Source organism: Atractosteus spatula, chromosome 18, assembly GCF_055471065.1.
Source record: "Atractosteus spatula isolate fAtrSpa1 chromosome 18, fAtrSpa1.hap1, whole genome shotgun sequence".
NCBI lineage: Eukaryota > Metazoa > Chordata > Actinopteri > Semionotiformes > Lepisosteidae > Atractosteus > Atractosteus spatula.
Genome location: NC_142723.1, coordinates 4,156,969 through 4,176,783, shown reverse-complemented (window position 1 = coordinate 4,176,783; position 19,815 = coordinate 4,156,969). Strand labels below are relative to the sequence as shown.

Below are 19,815 nucleotides of genomic sequence, written 5' to 3'. Positions count from 1 at the left end.
TATTCAGTCTTGTTTTAAAGCGCTTTTAGCATCATTAATGACTGCCATCCAGAAACCTACTGCCCCTGCTACTCAGAAAGTAGAGGTCTATTGACAGTTGAGATCTGTACTCTTGATTTTCGGTGTCAGGGATTTACATCACAAAAAAAAACTTCACAGTTTCGCAGTTCGTTTTTCTCTAAGACTACGAGGCGAGGCAGATAAAATAAATGAGTCCGACTGTCGCCAATTAACCCGGAACACTCATCTTATTAAAGGACGCATCTGCGTTCTTTCTTCCCAGCCATGATCATGATCATCACCCCAACGCAGAAACAAATGAAGCGATTTTCAGAAGGGTTTAAAACTTCAGAGGTTTTGCTCCGATCCTCTTAACTCAAGTTTACACGCGCTTCTGTGCTGAGATGCAGAAATACTACGGGCAGCGGATTTCAGACTACAGGCGAAACCGAATAAAAAATCATTCGCCTACGCTGGTCCTAATCCTTAATACAGTAGGTGGACTATATTCGCATTTGAACAAAAGAGCCATGCGTAAAAAGAAAACTCATTGGCGAGCTCAGTGCACAGCGCCACAAAGCCATTTGAAATTCAAAGCCGCCATCACCTATGATTTAAATACATATCACAACAGGATTTTAAACGAATAGGATACTGGAATGCATGACTACATCAAGACCTAAAAATGTGCCACCTACTGCCAACAGTCCTCGCTACAAGGGATTGTGCTGCAGACCAACAGCGGCCAGCAGACGCCAGTCCACATCTGGACCAGATACCTCCTCGGTTTCCTTCCAGTAATCTTTCTACGGGAGCTAAAATGTGAAAAGTCCTCTTTCCTCTACTCGTCCCAGCCAGGATGAAGCTTACACTAAGCGCTCTGGCGATTTTTGTGGCTCTCGTCGGTGTCCTGAGCTTTGTGTTTCTGGTTGTTGCTATAGGAACTGATTTTTGGTACATAATTGATGCGTCGAAGTGGGAACACAACTCTTCTGCTCATCTCAGCTCTCATTCCGGACTATGGAGAACTTGCAATTGTAAGTTATTTTTATAACGATTTACCTATTGCATAATTAAAACTTAATATTTATCCGACTGAGTCATGGGACTGTTAATTAATATTTCGTTTTAAATTTATTTTTTTACAGTAAAAAGCAACTGCCTGCCGTTCGTAAACCCATTTGGAAATGAAAACCTAAACATCACAGACTCCCAGAAACAACTTCTCAGTAAGAATCATTTTAAGAGTCTATATTTTTAAACCTGATCGATTTCAACATTCTCAAAACGTTCAAGTAGACCTTTAACCAAACTCTTGCGTATTATTTTTGGTTCTTGCATATTTCAGAATGTTGGTGGCTACTGTTTGTTTTCCTTCCAGTGGCTATTTACTCTTGTAGAAAACAATAACAGCGTGGTCCGTGGCTCATATATTAAAGGTTATAGACATCTGGGACAATTTAATTGAGCTGAATCATTCGCATCGGTCTGAGCAATTTACAGGCTGCGATATTCGACTGGTCGCACTTCAACCACAGCTGAAGCGCCGAGGACCGGAAAAGAAAAAGAAAGCACAAAATGAATCGGTCTGGATTGGTTCTAGGTTTCGTTTGCTGCACGAAGAGGACTGCTAATAAATTGCGCTCGCATTATTGTTGTGCCTGTTTCATATTGTAGCACAGTGAGTTATCATCATCTGTCCATTCCTTGGTGTATTTTGAGACAACAGCAGATCTCTAACCTGATCAATACAAGCAGACACGCATGTTGCTTTCCCTGTCTATAAAGGGTCGCTGCTGTAATTATGCCGAGATCAAACAGCTCAAGGGGTTAATTGTATGTGAACAGTTCCCTAAGCTACTCGCCTCATGCTTATTTTCACTTAGTACTTTATTATTATTAAATAATTTGTTTTTCTTCACAGTAGGTTTCTTAATTCCTTTTAGATTAATCATTAAAAATATATCAATTGAGAACTGAGGCATGAGCTGTATTTCTGCACTGATATTTTCTGCTGTGCTCTCTGACAAGGCATCTGCAGTCCTGGTATGGGCAGACGAAGTCATACAGGTTCATCAGAAAGCTTTACATCTTTAATAATTGAAGACATTTCAGAAACTTTAAGCTGTACTAATTATGTGATAAATTGTTTGAACAATCAGTACATTCCCAGAGTCTGCAGGTTTTGCCAGTGGCTGAACAATTTCATTCTCTTGTGCAAACGACCAGAAGTGGTCTGGAGAGGCACATCTTTAGATAGCATACTGTATCTACAGTCAAAATGACACTTCTGACAAAAAATGTCAAAACGTTTAAGTGGTACATCATGGCTGCCAAATTTATGTGGGGGGCATTTTGCATTACCATTGTATTTATACAGCAGCATGGATTGTGTACCTGTAGGTGCCAGTAATGTTGTTTCTATAACAGGATGGGCCACTGAAATAATTGGTGTAATGGTTAATAGCACTTTGAAAATGATACTATTACCACAACTACTCCGAGACAACTTTCTCAATGAGATCTGTGCAGAAATAAACAGAGGATGTGGAAAGGGTCTGATAATTCATGACCCCACACCTTACTTAATTGAAGACCAGGTGAAGTAACAATACACTATTGTGGCCCTTGTTAGATGTAAATGTTTTTAAAGGTCACAGTGTTGTAGATGTGTACAGTATACTTGATGCAGAATTAGAAAAATGTGTTGTCTTAATCCTTGGATTGTGTTCTGATTAATGTTGTATTCATTAATTGCCTTTCAGGCCAATATCTTTTTTGTGCACATTAATGATAATAGATTTTTAAACACACTCAGATAACATAAGAGAGTGTGTATACTGTAACTATACAGATTCAGGAAACATGATGGATTCAAAGAAAAGTAAATAAGACGCTTTTGAAGAAAGATTAGTCTTCTGCTGCAGCCCAGTGCAGTTAGTGTGTATCACCTGCCACCTGCTGTTGCCAGAGTTTGTTGGATATCTGCCCTGACATCTCTCCCAAACTGAGGATTAGTGATGGGATTTGTAATGTCTTCCATTTGCCAGCATTTGTTATCTTTACGGTCTGGGCGGATGAGCTCGTGTGGCATCAGTGCCGATGTACATCTGTTCTGGTTTGGCTAAATTTATGCAATCTTCCTTTCCTCCTATGCATATAATTTTCCTGAAGAAACAGCCATTTCCCTGTTGCAGGTGAGAATCAGCTCTGTAAGCTGTGAACCAAATCTGTAAAAAATAACTGCCAAGGGATGAACTTTGTAGTTGTTTTGTTCTGCAGACATTTAGCACTAAGTCTATCCCGGTCAATGCTAGTTTAAACATTTTCCTGTGTTGTGGTTGAGTTTATGTAACACTTAAAGTTTCAATTTTAACACTGAACTGGCATTTAAACAAAAAAAAAACTCCTCTGAAATGTCAGAGATCAGGGTTTTCATCATGAGATGATTCAGTGCCTACAGAGAAAGGGAAGGAATGACTCTGGACAGCTGAACTGCTCACAAATCAAAGCCTTTGTGTAGTCCTGGAAATCAATGAATTTCTGTAGGTGAGAGCAAGGGATTTCGCAAGGAAAAAACATGCTGAAAAACCCCAAAAACAAGTTAGGAATACTACTCCAGTTTGGTAAAGAAGTTACCTTTTAGATTTTGCAGGGCCACCGGGTGAAGGTTCACAGATTTGCAGTGCCTGACATTCTTGGCATATTGTTTCCACGAAGGGAAGAACAGAAACTGAAAATCACACAAGACAATACGAACGGCTGGTGTTTACAGGCGCTCAGCTCGTGTGGCTGATAATTAGACAAAGCAGCACATCCCAATATATTTCCTCTGGGCTTAGCTGATGATTGTAATGAGGTGCTTGAGACACCCACACTGGTGACACTCAGAATCGCTCCCTGCTGCCACTCTTAGAACAGTATTGAGATCTCCACTCCACGCCATTGTCAGGGCAGCAAATTAATTGTGCGTGTGGCCCTGCACAGGGCAGTACTGCATCTCCTGTCAGAAAGCTTTTGAGATGCGCCATTCCACAGCCTTTTCAACATTATAGAAAGTGACAAATCTAACAAGAAATAAATCACAAGAACCTGGCAAGGCCAGCAGATCAGATCCGTTCAATGCAAACAATGCTTATTAAAGGTGAGAGGAACACCGATACAAGCGTGTCTGTCTGAAGAGGATCAGAAAAGGCTCGGGGAAAAAAATATTTAAAAAGTGGGATATGTGGAACATGGCCTTTCTTGGCACACGGCTTAAAATTTCGACAATGATTTTAATTACCTCAGATTTCTTAGGTCTTTTGTCTTATGCATTTTCATACGCTATAATTAGTCTGTTTTTTTTTTGCTTGTTTGAGGGTGTATAATTAATGGCTATAAAAAGGGAGCAGCAGATTGCACAGACACAATAGCCCAGTCAGACGTTCCTCATAGCACCCTTTTGGTGTATTGAAGTGAAAGTCGCCATGAGTTACAGAAAGGATGACAGAAAACAGAGGATCTGAACATTTCCCTTGACCTACACCCAGGACTGAAACAATGAGTTAATGAGTTAATACTTAATTATCATAAATCTATAATCTTACACATAAAGTTTGAAGCAAGATTCTTCTTACATGTTTACTGTATCACCTTTATTTGTGGACCTCTGGGTTTGTTTTACTACACATTTATACACATTTATTTACTGTAAAAGCCTACAAGCCTGTAAAAGCCCATTCTGTTACTTTTGTTTGGTATTTACAGTAGCTGTAGCACACAGACTGGAAGTAGGAGATTGACTCTGCTGGCTGCCACACAATAGCAGAAAATTACAAATATCTGTGAATCTTCAAAAGGAAGCTGGCTTGTGAAGACGCCATTACTACATGATGTAATCTGATGGATGTTTCTAGAATTAATACAGCCTCTGTACTCAGCTGGGAATTTAAACACATCCTGGACCCAGCTGGGTACTGGAAACATCTTCAACTTCTACAACAGTGCTGAAACCTGAAATGAATTCAGTAACCGTAAATTCTGTAACTGTTTTTTTTATTAAACACGGAACCTCTTAAAATTCATGCAGGTTCCCTTTAATGGATTATAATTTCCTATCATGTAAGAATCAGTGTGAAACAGTTTTACAGAAATACGTTTCTTTTTTAGAAAAAAATAAGCACCCTGCAGATTACAGATCAGTTAAGATCCAGTACCGTACAATACCTGTATTTTAATCAGATCATGTCTGCAATGCTTTCATCTTCAAAGCTAAGAATGAGGGTGCTTTTTAAATGCATTAAGAGATTAATTGAAACTCATCTTTCAATTATAATGTATTCTCTTTTTGACAAAAACATTTTAAAAAGTGGTGATAATTGTGTTTTCTCAATACTGGTTTCTGGAGAGAATCCTAATGTAACTCTTAGTACAAACCTTGCACTACTTTTTAATTTGCTGTGCAATAAATACCTGACATAGTCTGTGCAGTATCTACATATTTCTGAAAATAAGGCACACAGCTATTGAACAGATAACCTCTGGGGCCTGGGATGTGAATCACAGATGCTTCACAGGAGACCTAAAAGTGCCTCAAGCTATCTGGCGCTCATTAACTTTCAGAACGTATCTTACACAGACATTTAAAACAATAGCTCCATTTTGGAGGCAAGGAGCAGTCAGAGCAAGATGTGCAATACATTACTAGATGTGTTTTTCCTAAGACATAAAAGGCAAAACACTAACCGCTACAGGAAAAAAAAAACTTCTAAAATATGACATTGTGAAGTAAAAACAGATAGGAATATTAAAAGAATGTCTTTGTATCTATTTTTTCTTGTACTTTCTTCAACAATATGATGGTCCATCAGTTAATTCCATATGATCAGACCTTGTCACTGGATATTGCCTGCAGCCGATCACATCAGAAGGTGCCTATGTTCTCTGAAGCATTTCAATGGCGTTGTTGGCATTTCATTTCACTGCATCTCCTCAAAGTCCATTGAGAAAGATTCCCGCTGTTAGGATTGAAACACGACATTATCCTTACTTTACTTAGTCCTGCTTTTGCAAAGTCTCTCCTTCAGTGCAATTATGATTGGAGCGCGTCAAAGTGAGCCAGGGATAGCAATTCTGAGCTCAACAAGCATAAAGTCTGCTTCACAACAGCTCTGAGAAAGAAGCTTCTTCGACATCATGCCAAGCAGACTGAAATGGGTGCAAAGCAGAGAAAGTGAAGTGCTTGTTCACCGAGTCACAGTGTGTACAGTCCCACCTGGTTCAGGAGATCCACAGACAGTAATGTGTGCTCTAGCATACTGCACCTGCTGTGGTGTCACTGAATCTAATCACTATCAATCTTGGGAAGAAAGAGAAGATCAGGTCAGCCAAGGATTTTTTTAATCAAGAAAAGGAGTCTTCATGAAATGGCCAAAATCTACTTGCACTTTGCGATGTGTTTCCTGTAAAACAGGAAGGGAAGAGAGGAAAACACAAACGCATTTCACATGGACTGATCCATCATTAGTGTGCAACGCACCATTAAGTTCTGGATGGGTGCCCGAGGCAGAAGAAATATAGATGACCAGGATGGTTACTCACTCCACCGGACCAGAAGCTCAGGGGTTTTGCTTAGCACTTTCCTTTTTTTAATAAAAAGGCCCAGGAACATCAATCGCAAAACCCAAAGGGCATCTCATTAAGACACAATGAGATGGTTGTTCAAAACAAGCTTTATGCTTCCCGATTGCAGTAGAAAGCAATGTTGCCTCATCTGCAAGCCTTTGAAAATGACCCCATGGGAAGGTGGAGAGCACTCCCATAGACATCTAGTGTCTTGAAAAGATACTTGTGCTGCCACTTCAGATGTGCTTGTGGTACATACTGTATCGCACATTGGTTCACCTATTGTGTTGTGTGTTGGAAAAAGTCTGTACTTTTACTTGGTAGAGTTTGGTAAAAGAACTGCAAATAAATGAATCTATGTATTAGTTGTGTTGTGTTTGTCCTGCCTGTTGTGGATCGGCACTCTTGTCCTGATCTGTCTGTTCCTCCATGTTGAGTCAGAGTTACAGAGCCTGTCTCCGTCAAGGAGCAGGGGCTGGAGTTTAGGATAGTCAACCTGACACTCATGGAGTAGCAAGTTAGTCTTTCTTATGCCTTTATCTCAGTGTGGTTTGTGTATTGCGCTTTGTCTGTGTAACTTATTGCTAAAATGAAACATTCCTGGCAAAACTAGTTTTTCTAAATATTTTTGCAGTTCTGCATGAAGACCTTTCAGTAAATAAAATACCTTTTTACACATTCTCTGGTCTGCGTTTTTAGGACTACTGTGGCCACCCACATGTGGTTCGTTTGTGGAGATCTGCTATCGATCAGCGTTCTCCTAGCCTAGCCCCTGACACACACGACAGGGAGTTGGGTGAACAAACCCAAAGACAGTGAAGCCCAAAGACCAGACAAGTGGGACTGCACCACCTTTTCAAGAGCCAGAGAGGAACAGTATGCCCAAGACAGGTCGCACTCCAAAGGCAGGGTCGAAATCACTCTCCACTGGCACTGCCTCCCTGGAGCAATGAGGAATAATCCAGTCCTAGAGCTTCCATTTCTTGGTCCATCTTTATTCTTCTCCCTGCAGGATTTTCATCTTCATCATGGCACACTGTCCAAGGCAGACAAGGTCAAAAAAGAGTGAGATTAAGCAAGAAGAACATTCAACTCCAAAACAATTTCTCACCAGAGCTGAAAAACAGAATGACAACTCCTTTTTAATTTTCGACTTAATTTCCAACTTTCCCTTGGTGATGCTGTTAAAGACGTATTATTTACCCTGCATTCAGGAACATTGCACGCTTGTTCGTTTAATATAGCGGACTAATGGAAAAATCAATTGTAGTTCCTGCTGCCTGGATTGGAAATGCCTGCTGCTCTGTCGCCTTCCTGTGCGATGCGACTGACATCAGTTCCCTACAATCCAGTCTGTTGATAAGTTTCTTTAGATAATTGTCAGCTAACATTGCATGCAGCTCAGAGAAAAAAAAATATTGCTCTAATATAAGCAAATGAATCAGAAGAACATATAGAAAAACAGGGTCTCACAATCTTTCTAACCCACAAAAACAGCTATCAGACAGGAAATTAAAAAAATCGTTTTCTGCCACCTGCAGCACGAAGAATTATTGACCTGCACTTTCACATTTGTCCCCTAGTCATCAGCCTTAAACAGCACTAATGAGCTGGAAATCTTAAACCACCATCCTCTTTGCAGACATAATATCAAACATGTTAAAGAGATCACTGGTTCTGTAACCATTTAGAAAAAAAATAATGATTCTTTTTGATACATCTTCAGTGCCATGAGCGCATTATCTTTCTCCTGCATTCTGCTCTACCATTGTACAGTTTATTACCAGGCTTTATAATATTGACTTGCACAGAAAAAAAAGGTCATTTTCACAAGTTCAGAGGTCTGCTGTGGTGGCGATCTAGGCTGATATGTCATTTGCTGTTGTATAGAACCCACTGTTAGTAGTTTGCAAGGCAGGTGACCAGAGGCTCAAGGTCAAGAGGCGTGCAGTGATCTGCCGCCACTGTGCTACAGTTTCACATCACTTTACAGGCCTTTTAGAAAAATGGCGTAGATATTCTTCCTTCCAGTCAGGCCATAACTACTCCTGTTGGAAAATGGTGTAACTTGCGTTCTAGAAAAGAGCCGATTCTGTGCGTGCTCTCAGTTTATCGTGAATCACAAAATAAAGCATCACTGTTCAATTGAGTTGAAGTTGCGCTAAACTAAATTCATGAATGTATCAAGATTCTGACATTTCCAGCCCTCTGTGGTGTGGTGGTACCACGAGGGACCTGGGTTTGAGTCCAGCTGAGGGCTCTTGTCTGTGTGGAGAGTGCACGTTCTCCTCATGTTTGCAGGGATTTTCAATCGTCCAAAGACTTGCAGGTTATGTTTCACTGGCCACAGTAGATTGTGCCTTTCTGGGTGCGGGTGTTGGTGTGGGCATTTATGTGAGGTTGCTTGTGGGGATTTCTCAATGATGGTTGAAGGTGTCCTCTGTACTGGCAATGGGACTGTTCATAAATAAATCAAATAAGTGCGATACACCAGGCAGCCTCTTCTCATCTTTTACCTGACGCTCTGATCATTGTCAATACCTTTTCTTAGATGTTCTTGTGCATCTTAAATTATACCTTTAAAACAGAACTTTAAGTTCCTAATTGCTGTGGTGTGGTGGTGGTGTGTCATTTTAGAATTATGCATGGCTGGTTGCCCGTCCAATTTTCAATAATGTTCTCTGGTCTGTGAGAGAAGGTTAATCAACTCCTTCTGGAAAAGCCGGAGAACTGAAGTGTTTGTGGTCATCCTCTGATGACACTGTACAGATGAGCCTTCAGATTGTTTCTGTTTCATCCTCTCAAATCGAATTATCCATTAAGGCAAACTGGCTGAAATTAGTTTTAGAAAGGCCAAGGAACAGAACATCGCAAACGTATTGTTTGTGGACAAAACAGTATTTGCCATATTTCTGAACAAAATGAGAAAAACAACAGTTATAATGCAGTTAAGGGACAACATTGTTTTCCTAAGTTCCACATAAACACCCTTTCTCAGGTGATATTTAATCCATGACTTTATAGCTTAAGTGTTTATTAACAGTATATAGATGTATTCCTTATAATAAATCATAGGCATGTACATTCTTTCCTGACAGAAAAAAACTATGAGGTATAATGTCTTCAGCTCTGGCTCTTTTAATTTAAAATATTTCCTCTTTGGCCACAGAAGGCTTACAGACAACAAACAACAAAAGGCTGAAGTAGCAATTTTCTAAAACAAAATAGTATTTTGTTCTTTTACTTAAAATGAAGACAATGTTGGATCCTCTGTTGGTAGGATTTTCACTTTAGAATTCAGTGATTAAAATAAACTATACTAGTAATGCAATAAAATAATAAACATTTGAGTTTGGAAGAATAACAAACCATCAATAAAAACCGTGACTCAGTCAAACCATGCATTACTTTAGAATCATGTGCCATTTTTGGAGTGGTCTATGCTAAGAATTTAGGTGACAATTATTTATATAGATACCTAAAGAGAGGAGCAATGTGTCCTTCATTAGGGCTGTTTAACTGAATTATGCATGCACATAATATTTCTGCAGTCTAGGCTTTATTGTGCAACAACATTGTGTATTTTAGTATAAAACACAGGGCAGAAACAGCAATCACTCACTTGGCATCTGAGTTCCACTTGCACCTATGAAGAAGCACTGCCTTGAAGCATTGCTGTGTCATTAACAGGCTGAACTATAGCACACCACCTTTAATCCACAGCACTGCATCCCAAGCTGAAGATACTGTACACCCCTGTACCCTAATATTGGCTGTGGTTTGTGTTTCAGAAATGCACAGTACATTTGTGGTGCTGCTGCCTCTCAGCCTGATTGTGATGGTCTTCGGGGGGATGGCTGGGTTCATCAGCATCCTGGCCAGGGCGTATCTGCTGCTGCTGCTGACAGGATTCATCTTCCTGTTTGGGGGTAAGTGTGACAGGCTGTCTCCCTTACGGTGTGCAGCCCAAGAATGGACACTTGCCACACATCTTGAAGGCATGCTTCAAGATCAAACAAGTTAAAACATCTTATTATTAAGTTTGCACAACAAAGACAACCATCCACTGGTCACTAGTTAGTGAACACCAGTCTGTCAATGTCCGCTGTGCTGCCGATATAGGTAGCGGAAAACAAGATCATTCACACAAATTCAGATCCTTAGCTAATTGAGCTTTGTAAGTAGCAAAATCAAAAAATCCTTCCTAAAATGAATAACCCCCTCTTAAAAACTTTAAAATCAAAACCCTGTCACAGCTACACCCATCACTTGCTTCTTCCTCACACTTCAGGAACGTCATACTGGAAGCTCCTGGGTGTGCATTTGGGGACTTCAAGGAGGTCCGTGCATTCGGCAGTCTGTCTAATTTAATGACAAAGAGCTTCTGCGTTGATTGCTCGTTACCCAGTATTTGAATCAAGGGACGTTCCTAGTCACATTTCACCCAGCCCCTGTGGCACAGTCACCGGGGCTCAGTTCCTAACCAACCCTTCTGTTCTGCTCAGCCCTCATCACCCTGGCTGGAGTCAGCGTCTATGTGGCCTACTCGGCCGCTGCCTTCAAAGAAGCTTTGTGCCTGTCGGGCAGGAAGACCCTGGAGAACATCGACATCCGGTTCGGTTGGTCGTTAGCTCTGGCCTGGATCTCCTTCATCGCCGAAGTCCTTACCAGCCTCGCCTTCCTGCTGGCCTCAAGAATCGTGGGCCTCAGACGGAGACAAGAGCAAGGAATATAAGACCCGTTCACCGGGGGGAAGATAATCAACTCTGTGGAAAAATGAATTCAATAGTGAAACACTCAGTGACTGTGGCACCGGGAAACACCCATTCAACACAGCTGCCATTTTAAAAACCATCACCAGACAAATGTTGGTTTTAACATTTTCTTTTGCTACGACAAACAACTCATTTTCTCTAAATTTTGTTTCGTATTACATGTATGTATCCACCCAATTTGTAGTCATCTCTTTTTAGAGGGAGAGTAATAGACGCCCTCACCCCACAGGCCTTCATGAAGATGGCTTTGACAGGTTCCGGCTTCGCAATGCCTGATAAGAGCTCTAGCACACGATTGGAGGAGCAGTTCTTTATCACTGACGTCACTGCAAGCCCGCGGTAAACCTGCAAGGAACGGGCTGTCCGACCAAACCTCAGAGAGTCCTGGTCAGTAAATCACATCCATAACCCCCAGGTTCCGAAAACGAGTACGTGAATACATGAGCTAGGCTGATTTTTAAGATTGCAATGCAGTTTTGAAATTTGAACCTCCAGAGCTTGCATAAGGGTGTTAAAATGAAACCAACCGATACACGCGTAGTCGATCTATTGAAATTTCTTATTAGAAAACGCCGTCCTAATTCCGAGAAATAAATATGTCCACGGGTTCACGTGGGTATGCGCCCTCGCCACTGCCGCCTCAGGTCGGCCCCCCACCGCTGGGGACTCAAACCCGGGCCTCCAGCGTCACTCAACAGGGGCCCAGCCAGTTGAGCTAAAGGGAAATCTAGCTCAAGGGAAGGGCCGTGACGTCACCGGGCTGGTAAGCCGGCTCGCACAACCTGTAATGTCGGCCGTATGCGTTACACTATATTTCACCTGCTGTTGCTCTATACGTGTAATTATCCTGTCTTGTGCACCGAGGACCGAGTGCTTTTCATGACTCACTTTTATGAGAAAACAGATATAGCTTGGAAAGCTTAATTAACAGGGAGTTCTGACACTCATTTTTCAGCATTTTCGGTATTGCATTCGTTTTTATTAGACATTAAGCTCATGGTGTTTGCAGACGAAAGTGCTTCTGTGCTTGATTGAACACCAGGCAACTGTGATTTAGAAACACAAGGATGCGAATCGCAATGGTTATTTCCATGGAGGAATGCCACTAGGACAGTTTACAAAGGCTAAAAGATGTTAGCTGATTCTGCTTCTGTCTGTGGATCATGATAAAACACCCTGAACGTTTTCAGCAACATGCAGTCATAGATGGTTTAATTTAACAACCACCCTCCTTGAACATGAACACATCCAATGTATTGTTCAAACAAACCTGACAATGGATCTTTATGTGCCTCGTTTATTTTTACATCCTGTCCTTTATCCCATAAATCTAGTAAAAAAAAACAACAAATCTGAAACTGCATTATCACCCTTTCAGTGACGGAAATAAGAAATTGGTTAATATGACCCAATAAATCAATTAAATCAATCTGTTCTGCTCATCTGCTTTTAAGGAGCGCATTCATAGCTGCTGTAATAAATTAAAGACTTTAAAATATTTTAGCCATTATTTTCGAAAGGAACGCCTACACAGGCCTGTTTATAATCCTATTAAACTGCAGATATTCCCATGGGTGTAACGGGGAAATAAAACCCTAGCTATGAGCGACGCCACGTATTAGCTTCTCGTTTAATAAGTTAACAGAAGACTTAATAAAACAGTATTTTAAGTGGAAATAAAGGGCTGACTGTTGGGTTGGATTGTACACGCAGAGGGAATCAATAGGACAGTTGCACTGTCTGTAGAAACTAAAGCATTCCACAAGGATCAACACAGGTCAAAAACGTTTAGTCCCAAAACTCCTGCTCCGTCAGACCCTGATATAAAGCCGTTCCCCATCTTTTTTAATGGTGTAGAGGACATACCGGGGCCGTGACTGAATTATGGTGAGGAACGCACGTGACTCGCATCCGGTGAGTGAGATCAGCAGGCCTGGTTTGCTGGAGATTTGTCGATTTCGTGTTTTTGTTGTCAAAATGAAGTGACTAGTTTTAAGAAATTGCACCGTGTTTCAGGTCGTTAGCGAAATCCATCCACTTAACACACGCCTTCAAACAGGATACCACCAAGAGAAACGCAGCAGCGAATAATTAATACCTGCGGTGTGTGGCTGTTATTTTACTCCTCAGCTTCTCTGCTTAAGTTTTCCTTTCCTGACTATTCTCTTATCTAGTGCTGCTATTGTACATACAGGACCAACGCCAGAATCTCCTGAAAAGACATGCTTTCGGGTTACATTGTACACGCAGGGAGAATTAACATGACTATTGCAGTAGAAACTAAAGCACTCGACTGGAATCAACACAGGTCACAAATTGTAGTCCCCAAACTCCTGCTCTGACATAAAACCATCCCCCATCTTTTTTCTAATGGTGAAGGCAAGCGCTGCGGTCGTTCTTCTATAACAACGTCACCGTTACAAAGGTTTTAAAAATTGATTTCCTATGTTTGCCTGAGAGCAGTATAACGTACTGTACCATGTGCTGGTGCTGTAATTTGCTTGCATATTTTCCATGTCCTGGATATGTCATACATATCCGACATTTCCAAACAGTAAGGCTTTGGAAAGGCGAAAATACTCTATGCCTCTGTACTGTGATGGGACTTTGTTACGGTTCCGTGCAACGTTAAAAGATCCTTCGTGTGCGGCTTGAGTTTTCAAAGTAGTTTATTGTGCAAACTACAGAACAGATCTTTTCGTTTATACTTTAATGTCAGCAGTTAATCATGGAGAAGTAAATACACTTTTTGCGTTATCAACGCAATGATCATCTTCTGCCCTTTTCTTTCATTTGTCTCTGAACGCTCATTCCTGTCTGCGTAAAACCTCTTTACCTTCACGATGCATACTTTGCTAATAAATATTAAAAATTATTTCTCCTAGATAATGTAGATGAAATCCTGCACTTTCTCTCTAGTTGTCCTGTGGAATCTGTTGGCAGCATTCATTGGCAAAGCGCTTAATTAGACACAAATCACTCATTCTGAGTTTCAAAACGATGTGGCGGAGTCTGTTTTTTCGGTTTGCAATTTGCAAACTGTTTCATTTACACTGTTTATAAATTCAAATAAATTCAATTTCTCTGTTGAATTAAGTTCTGAGTCCCCTTCTTTAAAAAATGCCAATGTTTCTTCTCCCTGAAACAAACTGAAAAGGAGAATTCAAGAAGTAGATTCAGACTATAAAAACAACTCTGTTTCGTCAGGTGTATCAGTGAAAAAGTTTCACTTCCTATTTTAACATCACAAGTAAACAATATATACATTTGTAGAACTAATGTACGTTAAAATATCATTAATTTCTGAGCAAACGTTGAATGTGGGTTTGTAGATTTTAGATGTGCTCCATGTTAGTTATGTTTGAATACTGTTTATTGATTACAACCAAATGAAATGCTATGAAATTTAAAACAGGTTTAATGATCTTTACAAATGTGTTATCACTTTCATATTCATGATGCAGAACGGTGTCAGCTACAAGCGAAATTAAGTTTTATACTAATTAATCATATTAAACCGCTTCTGGCTGAGACACAGTATACTTTTGAAATCTGATGAACCAGGCTCTGCAGTTAATCTATGGTCTTAAAGGAGGCGACACACAATACTTGCAGTGATTGCTTTGCTCGTGGGACAGATGACTGTGGATGGTGTTACCGTTTATATCTGTAATATAAGAATAATAATTGTTTTAAACGCTATTCAATTCCTAGGTTGTTACAAATGAGTGCAAGTGTCTCATCTCATTACTATTATTAACATGACTTGACCATTAATAAAAAAAAATGTTTGGATGTAATTTGGTAAAACACTACAGAAATAAGCTATATGAATACATTTGATTATTTAGGTGCAAACAATTCTGAACTGATGATACAATTAAACAATTTTGATATGTATATTTCATCATTACTATGCAGAATTCTAGGTAAATTACCGAGAGGGAGAATACAGACAATCCATCACTGCTTTGTACTATTGCAATATTGAAAATCCCCAGTAATATGTTTTATACACACTGGTGTATGGTGGCATTTAAATACATGTACAGTATGGTTTCACTCTATCTGGTATATACAACTGAACTGTCAGCATGAGATATTTGAAATTACATCTACAAAACGCCTGGCCAGTAACTCCTCACTTAACAAATTCAAATTCAAACGGCTTTATTGGCATTACTGGTAGGTTACAGTGTTGCCAAAGCATATAAAGGAAAAAAAAATAAAAATTATAACGTGCCACTTAAAGAATTCAGGGAACTCTGGTTCGGTACAGAATAGAAATGTATACTGCATGTCTCAGTCTGACACACAGCTTCATCTACAGATCTATCGGGGGGAAGTGCAGGGTCTCAACTTCTTCGTTTTAGAAATCTAATTATTCCGTGCGCAAATCTGAATAAAGGATGACGTACTCACAATGCCACCTAGCGTCGCCAATGAGTTATTTCGGCGGTCTGAACTTTGGGCTAACGTCCGTTGTTTCTGTTTTAAACGCTGCGATTTCTATTTTCTCAGTTAAGAAAATAACCCCAGTGAGTCTGGACCCTAGCCCGTGACTGTCACCCTGTGTTCTGGGTCCTCACCGCCCCTGTCACCGTCTGAATTTAGGGACAAGTCCACTGTACCCTTTCTGCACGAAATTAGATCTCCCATGTGATATACAGTACCAGTCGCCAGTTTGTGGACTATAGCGTTTTAATTAAACTCAGTGTTTTCAAAAGTATGAAACAGCAGCGTTATCCTTCATTGTTTGCCCAAGAAAAGTACAAGCGCTAATGTAGAACCCACAGGGTGAAAGCAAGTGCAGGCAGCGACTTGCACTGCGGCGCACATCATGAAAGCCTGGGTGTTTGTTCACCTCTGCTGTTGATCAAAGCCAGCAGCCCGTGGCTGAGCGCCTGAGCAGTGACAATGCCACAGACTTCATGCTCCATAACAAGCACCTGTGGGCTCAAGTGAAATGAGGTCACTGCGGCGCAGATCAGCAGGCCTGAGAGGTGGCACTGGGAGCTTAGTTGAGATCAAAAGTGCTTTCAACACTGCATTAGAAAAACCTTTTCATTCGCGAACAGATGGATCAGTACAAAAGAGAAGAATAAAAACGTCCATGTTATTTAACCAAGATGTGAGTGACGGGTTCTGAGTGAGAGTTTGAAAATCCATTTTTGCAGGTAATGGTATATTTATAAGGAATAGAACTGATGGAAAGAGCCACCCATCTGTACTGCACAATAAGTGACAGCAAGGGGGGTATTGAGCTTCTGCACATACAAGACACACTTGGTGTTCAAGCATCACTGGTACCTGGGCTGTACTGGTAAGTATGTCTGCTGCATTTAAATCTTCTGAATTAAAACTGATGGCTTCAACAGGATCACCCACAGCAAGCCTCCTAGAATGTGAGACATTTTCTTCCCCTTTTAAGATTATCTAAAGATTTCTTCCACGTTGTAGAAATATGTAAGAGAAACCGATAAAAGACGTTGTAAGACTAGGAGTGTTAGCCTCAGTAAGTGAAGTTCCCCCTTAATTCCACTGGTGAAGAAGTTTCTCAGAGGGGCTGCACTGCAGTGGTGGAGTGCTATATATAAAGCACTCTGGGCTCCTTCAGGATGAGAAGAGCTGCACTTCAGTCACTTGAGAACTTAAATCTCACACAGATTCTTCTTGAGTTCATTTTGTACTTTGCTACAAATTTGTTTTTGGAATGAAAGCTGCATTTTGGCCTTTGCAGGGAGACAGTGAGCATTCCAGTGTATAACAGACAATAATCTTGTGCCTTTGATATTTCCCAGGCTTAAAACTGCATCTCAGAGCTTGGCTAATGAGAAAGATCAATTTCATTCCTGCCTATCAAAAGGGCAACATCTCATCACATCCAGAATGTGTTTTTCTGTTGCGGCCTGTCAGAAATGAGGTGATTGCAGCAGTGCATTCAAAGTCCCAAAAGCACTAAATGGGAGATCAGGGAAATGTCTGTCTGTGGAGTGAACAGTAATTGATTAAACCCAGGAATTTGCGTCTCAACATGAACGCCCAGTCTGTTGAGCTACAACTTCCAGCACAACATCATTGTGAGAAAATGAGAGACTTGCTGTGCTTTAAATACTATGAGGGTTTCCATAAACCTCTGTGATGATTCCCATGATTAAATGTGATCAAAATGTTTTTCATCAGAACTGTTTGAATGAACTTTCGTTTGTTATTTGTGCTCTAACCTTTACATTGTACCTGGTGTCATTCTGAATGCAGACAGATGGAGGTTATGAGTGGCTGACATCTGAAATGTCAATAGGTTTTTGGATATTTATTCTAGTTGTTATACTGACTCTGAAAGAACTACACCTTCAATTGAAAGAAGGCACAGACAAGCTGAGGGATACTGATATCTCTTAAAAGCCCACTTAGATGAATGCTGGAAGGAACACAATTCCGATATATAAAAGCAATACACAACTGAGCTATGAACCTGCTCCCACTACCTGCTCACAATATTAACTCCTGCATAAACACGGTTTTCATTAGCAGGAAAAACTAATAATTTAAGGGGATCTGATGGGTATGTACTTAGGTCCAGCAAGAGGTTTGCATAGCTAAATGTGCACAAAGGGATTTGACAATCAATACATTGCCATCCGCTGAGAAATTTCCACTGCAACAGAAGCAGCTTTGTCCATATGCAAGTTTACTGTTTATGACAGCAATTAAGACAAGTACAATTGGAAGTTTCTCCCGTAGAAAATAGTGCAGTTAACACTAATGGAGACTCAGTGTCCATCCAAAGGGACAATTGATCAGCCCTGACACCATCTGCTCCATCACCACCCCAGGCACACCGGTCTCCACTGGCTCACCCTCTCAGGTCAGGTCATTAGCAGTAAGCAGGCAAAATCACAGGACGCATCTTGTTAAAAAAATTACTTTCCCGAAGGTCTCCTCCACTGCAAAATTCAATTTTCCCCTAAAGGAAGAAAACCTGACTGCCTGAGTCGACGGCTTGAAGGGAAATTTACAAAACTATCAAAACCAATTCGGTTCAGTTCTCCTTAGCTGAACCATCTCTGCCATTTCTTACCCATTTAGCTATTCATTTGTAATCCTGGGCCTCAGGTCAGCTCATTCCCTTTAGTGCTGTATGTCCTGTACGTGCTGGAATACTGTAGGTCCAACAGTGTACAGAAACAATCTTGCAGATAAAGACACATTTTGTGTCTAAGAATGCTTTTCAAACTGTGACAGCTCAAATGAAAATAGGAACCTAAATTACTAGATTATTACAAAAAAAAAGTGTCAAAATAAGCTATTTTTCCTGAAGGGACTTACCTAAATTGGCTTTTAAAATAATGAGTCTTCTTTGCTTCACAGGGGAGGCCGAACTACAGTTTGTCTTTCTGGATGAAAGCCATTATACTGTTGACCTTTTAAGTAAAAGAAATCTTCCAATGTAGGAGCTATATATATCTCCCAATCCACTGGAAAGAATAAAAAAAATGCAAGCTCATTTATCCTACACTGTACGATATACAAGCTCAAATACAGATAAGGAAGCTTATTAGAAAGGCCAAGACAAATGTAGGAAAGAATATCATCATTGAAACCAGAATAAATTTATTTTTTCTCAGCGGAAAACTGCAGAATAAGAACAGTAAATGAAGAAATAAACTGTCTCTGAGATTATAATGAGACGTATTTAGAACTTGAATGGGTCATGGCAGATATACTCTATTAATTTAATAGTTCACTCAGGTGTTTACCAAGGAAGAAACCGACAACATGCCTCTGGCTGAAGAAATATATTAAATAGCATTAACTTTGAAGAGACAGAAGAATTACAGGTACTAGAACCACTTCTGTGCAAGGCACAGAGTTCACCTCAGAGTTCAAACTGTGGTGAGGTAATCAGTTTAGCACCACAGAGATCTGTATTACGACCAATGCTCTTCCTAATTTACTGTATGTTGATGATAGAGGAATTCTTGTGTCATCGCAAAACCAGTGAAGTTTGTAGATGCTACTGAAAATGAGAGAATTAGCAAATACTGTAGAAGCCAAAAGAAATTCAGAAATTGACATATTCAAGCTGGAGCGAATACCAGATGCATATTACATGTATAGTAGGGAGCAGAAACATGAACTTCGACCATGTCGAAGTCACCTTATAAAAAGACACCGATGGGGTGATGTCATCTTCTGTAATAGGCTTAGCGCCAATGATCTCTGATACACAACCGTACTACACAAAATTTCCATTTTACAGGCCTAATGCCCTCAGTTTCACTGCTCAGAGGTACAGTATACACTATAACAGCAGAACATACTAAACAAAGGCGTGTGTAATACTCACCAACCTTTCACATCTCTGTTGACAGGAGAGACATCGCATACCAGCAGCAAAAAGAGTTTGTAATGTAATTCCTTGAAAATGACT

General features: G+C 40.4%; 1 protein-coding gene across 1 annotated transcript; it reads left to right on the top strand.

Annotated features, from left to right (window-relative positions):
• Positions 1–859: 859 nt before the first annotated feature.
• tmem114 (transmembrane protein 114) lies at positions 860–14,469 on the top strand. The gene is made up of 4 exons (XM_088936854.1): positions 860–1,037; positions 1,149–1,229; positions 10,398–10,535; positions 11,112–14,469. Exons 1-4 carry the CDS (start codon positions 860–862, stop codon positions 11,339–11,341), a joined length of 627 nt encoding a protein of 208 aa, XP_088792980.1. The 3' UTR covers positions 11,342–14,469.
• Positions 14,470–19,815: the final 5,346 nt, after the last annotated feature.

Excerpts from the sequence above, each read along its gene's own strand:
- tmem114 (XM_088936854.1), top strand. The coding sequence starts at position 860 with ATGAAGCTTACACTAAGCGCTCTGGCGATTTTTGTGGCTCTCGTCGGT. Across the intron at positions 1,038-1,148 it reads ACTATGGAGAACTTGCAATT|TAAAAAGCAACTGCCTGCCG; the intron begins GTAAGTTATTTT and ends ATTTTTTTACAG. Across the intron at positions 1,230-10,397 it reads CTCCCAGAAACAACTTCTCA|AAATGCACAGTACATTTGTG; the intron begins GTAAGAATCATT and ends TTTGTGTTTCAG.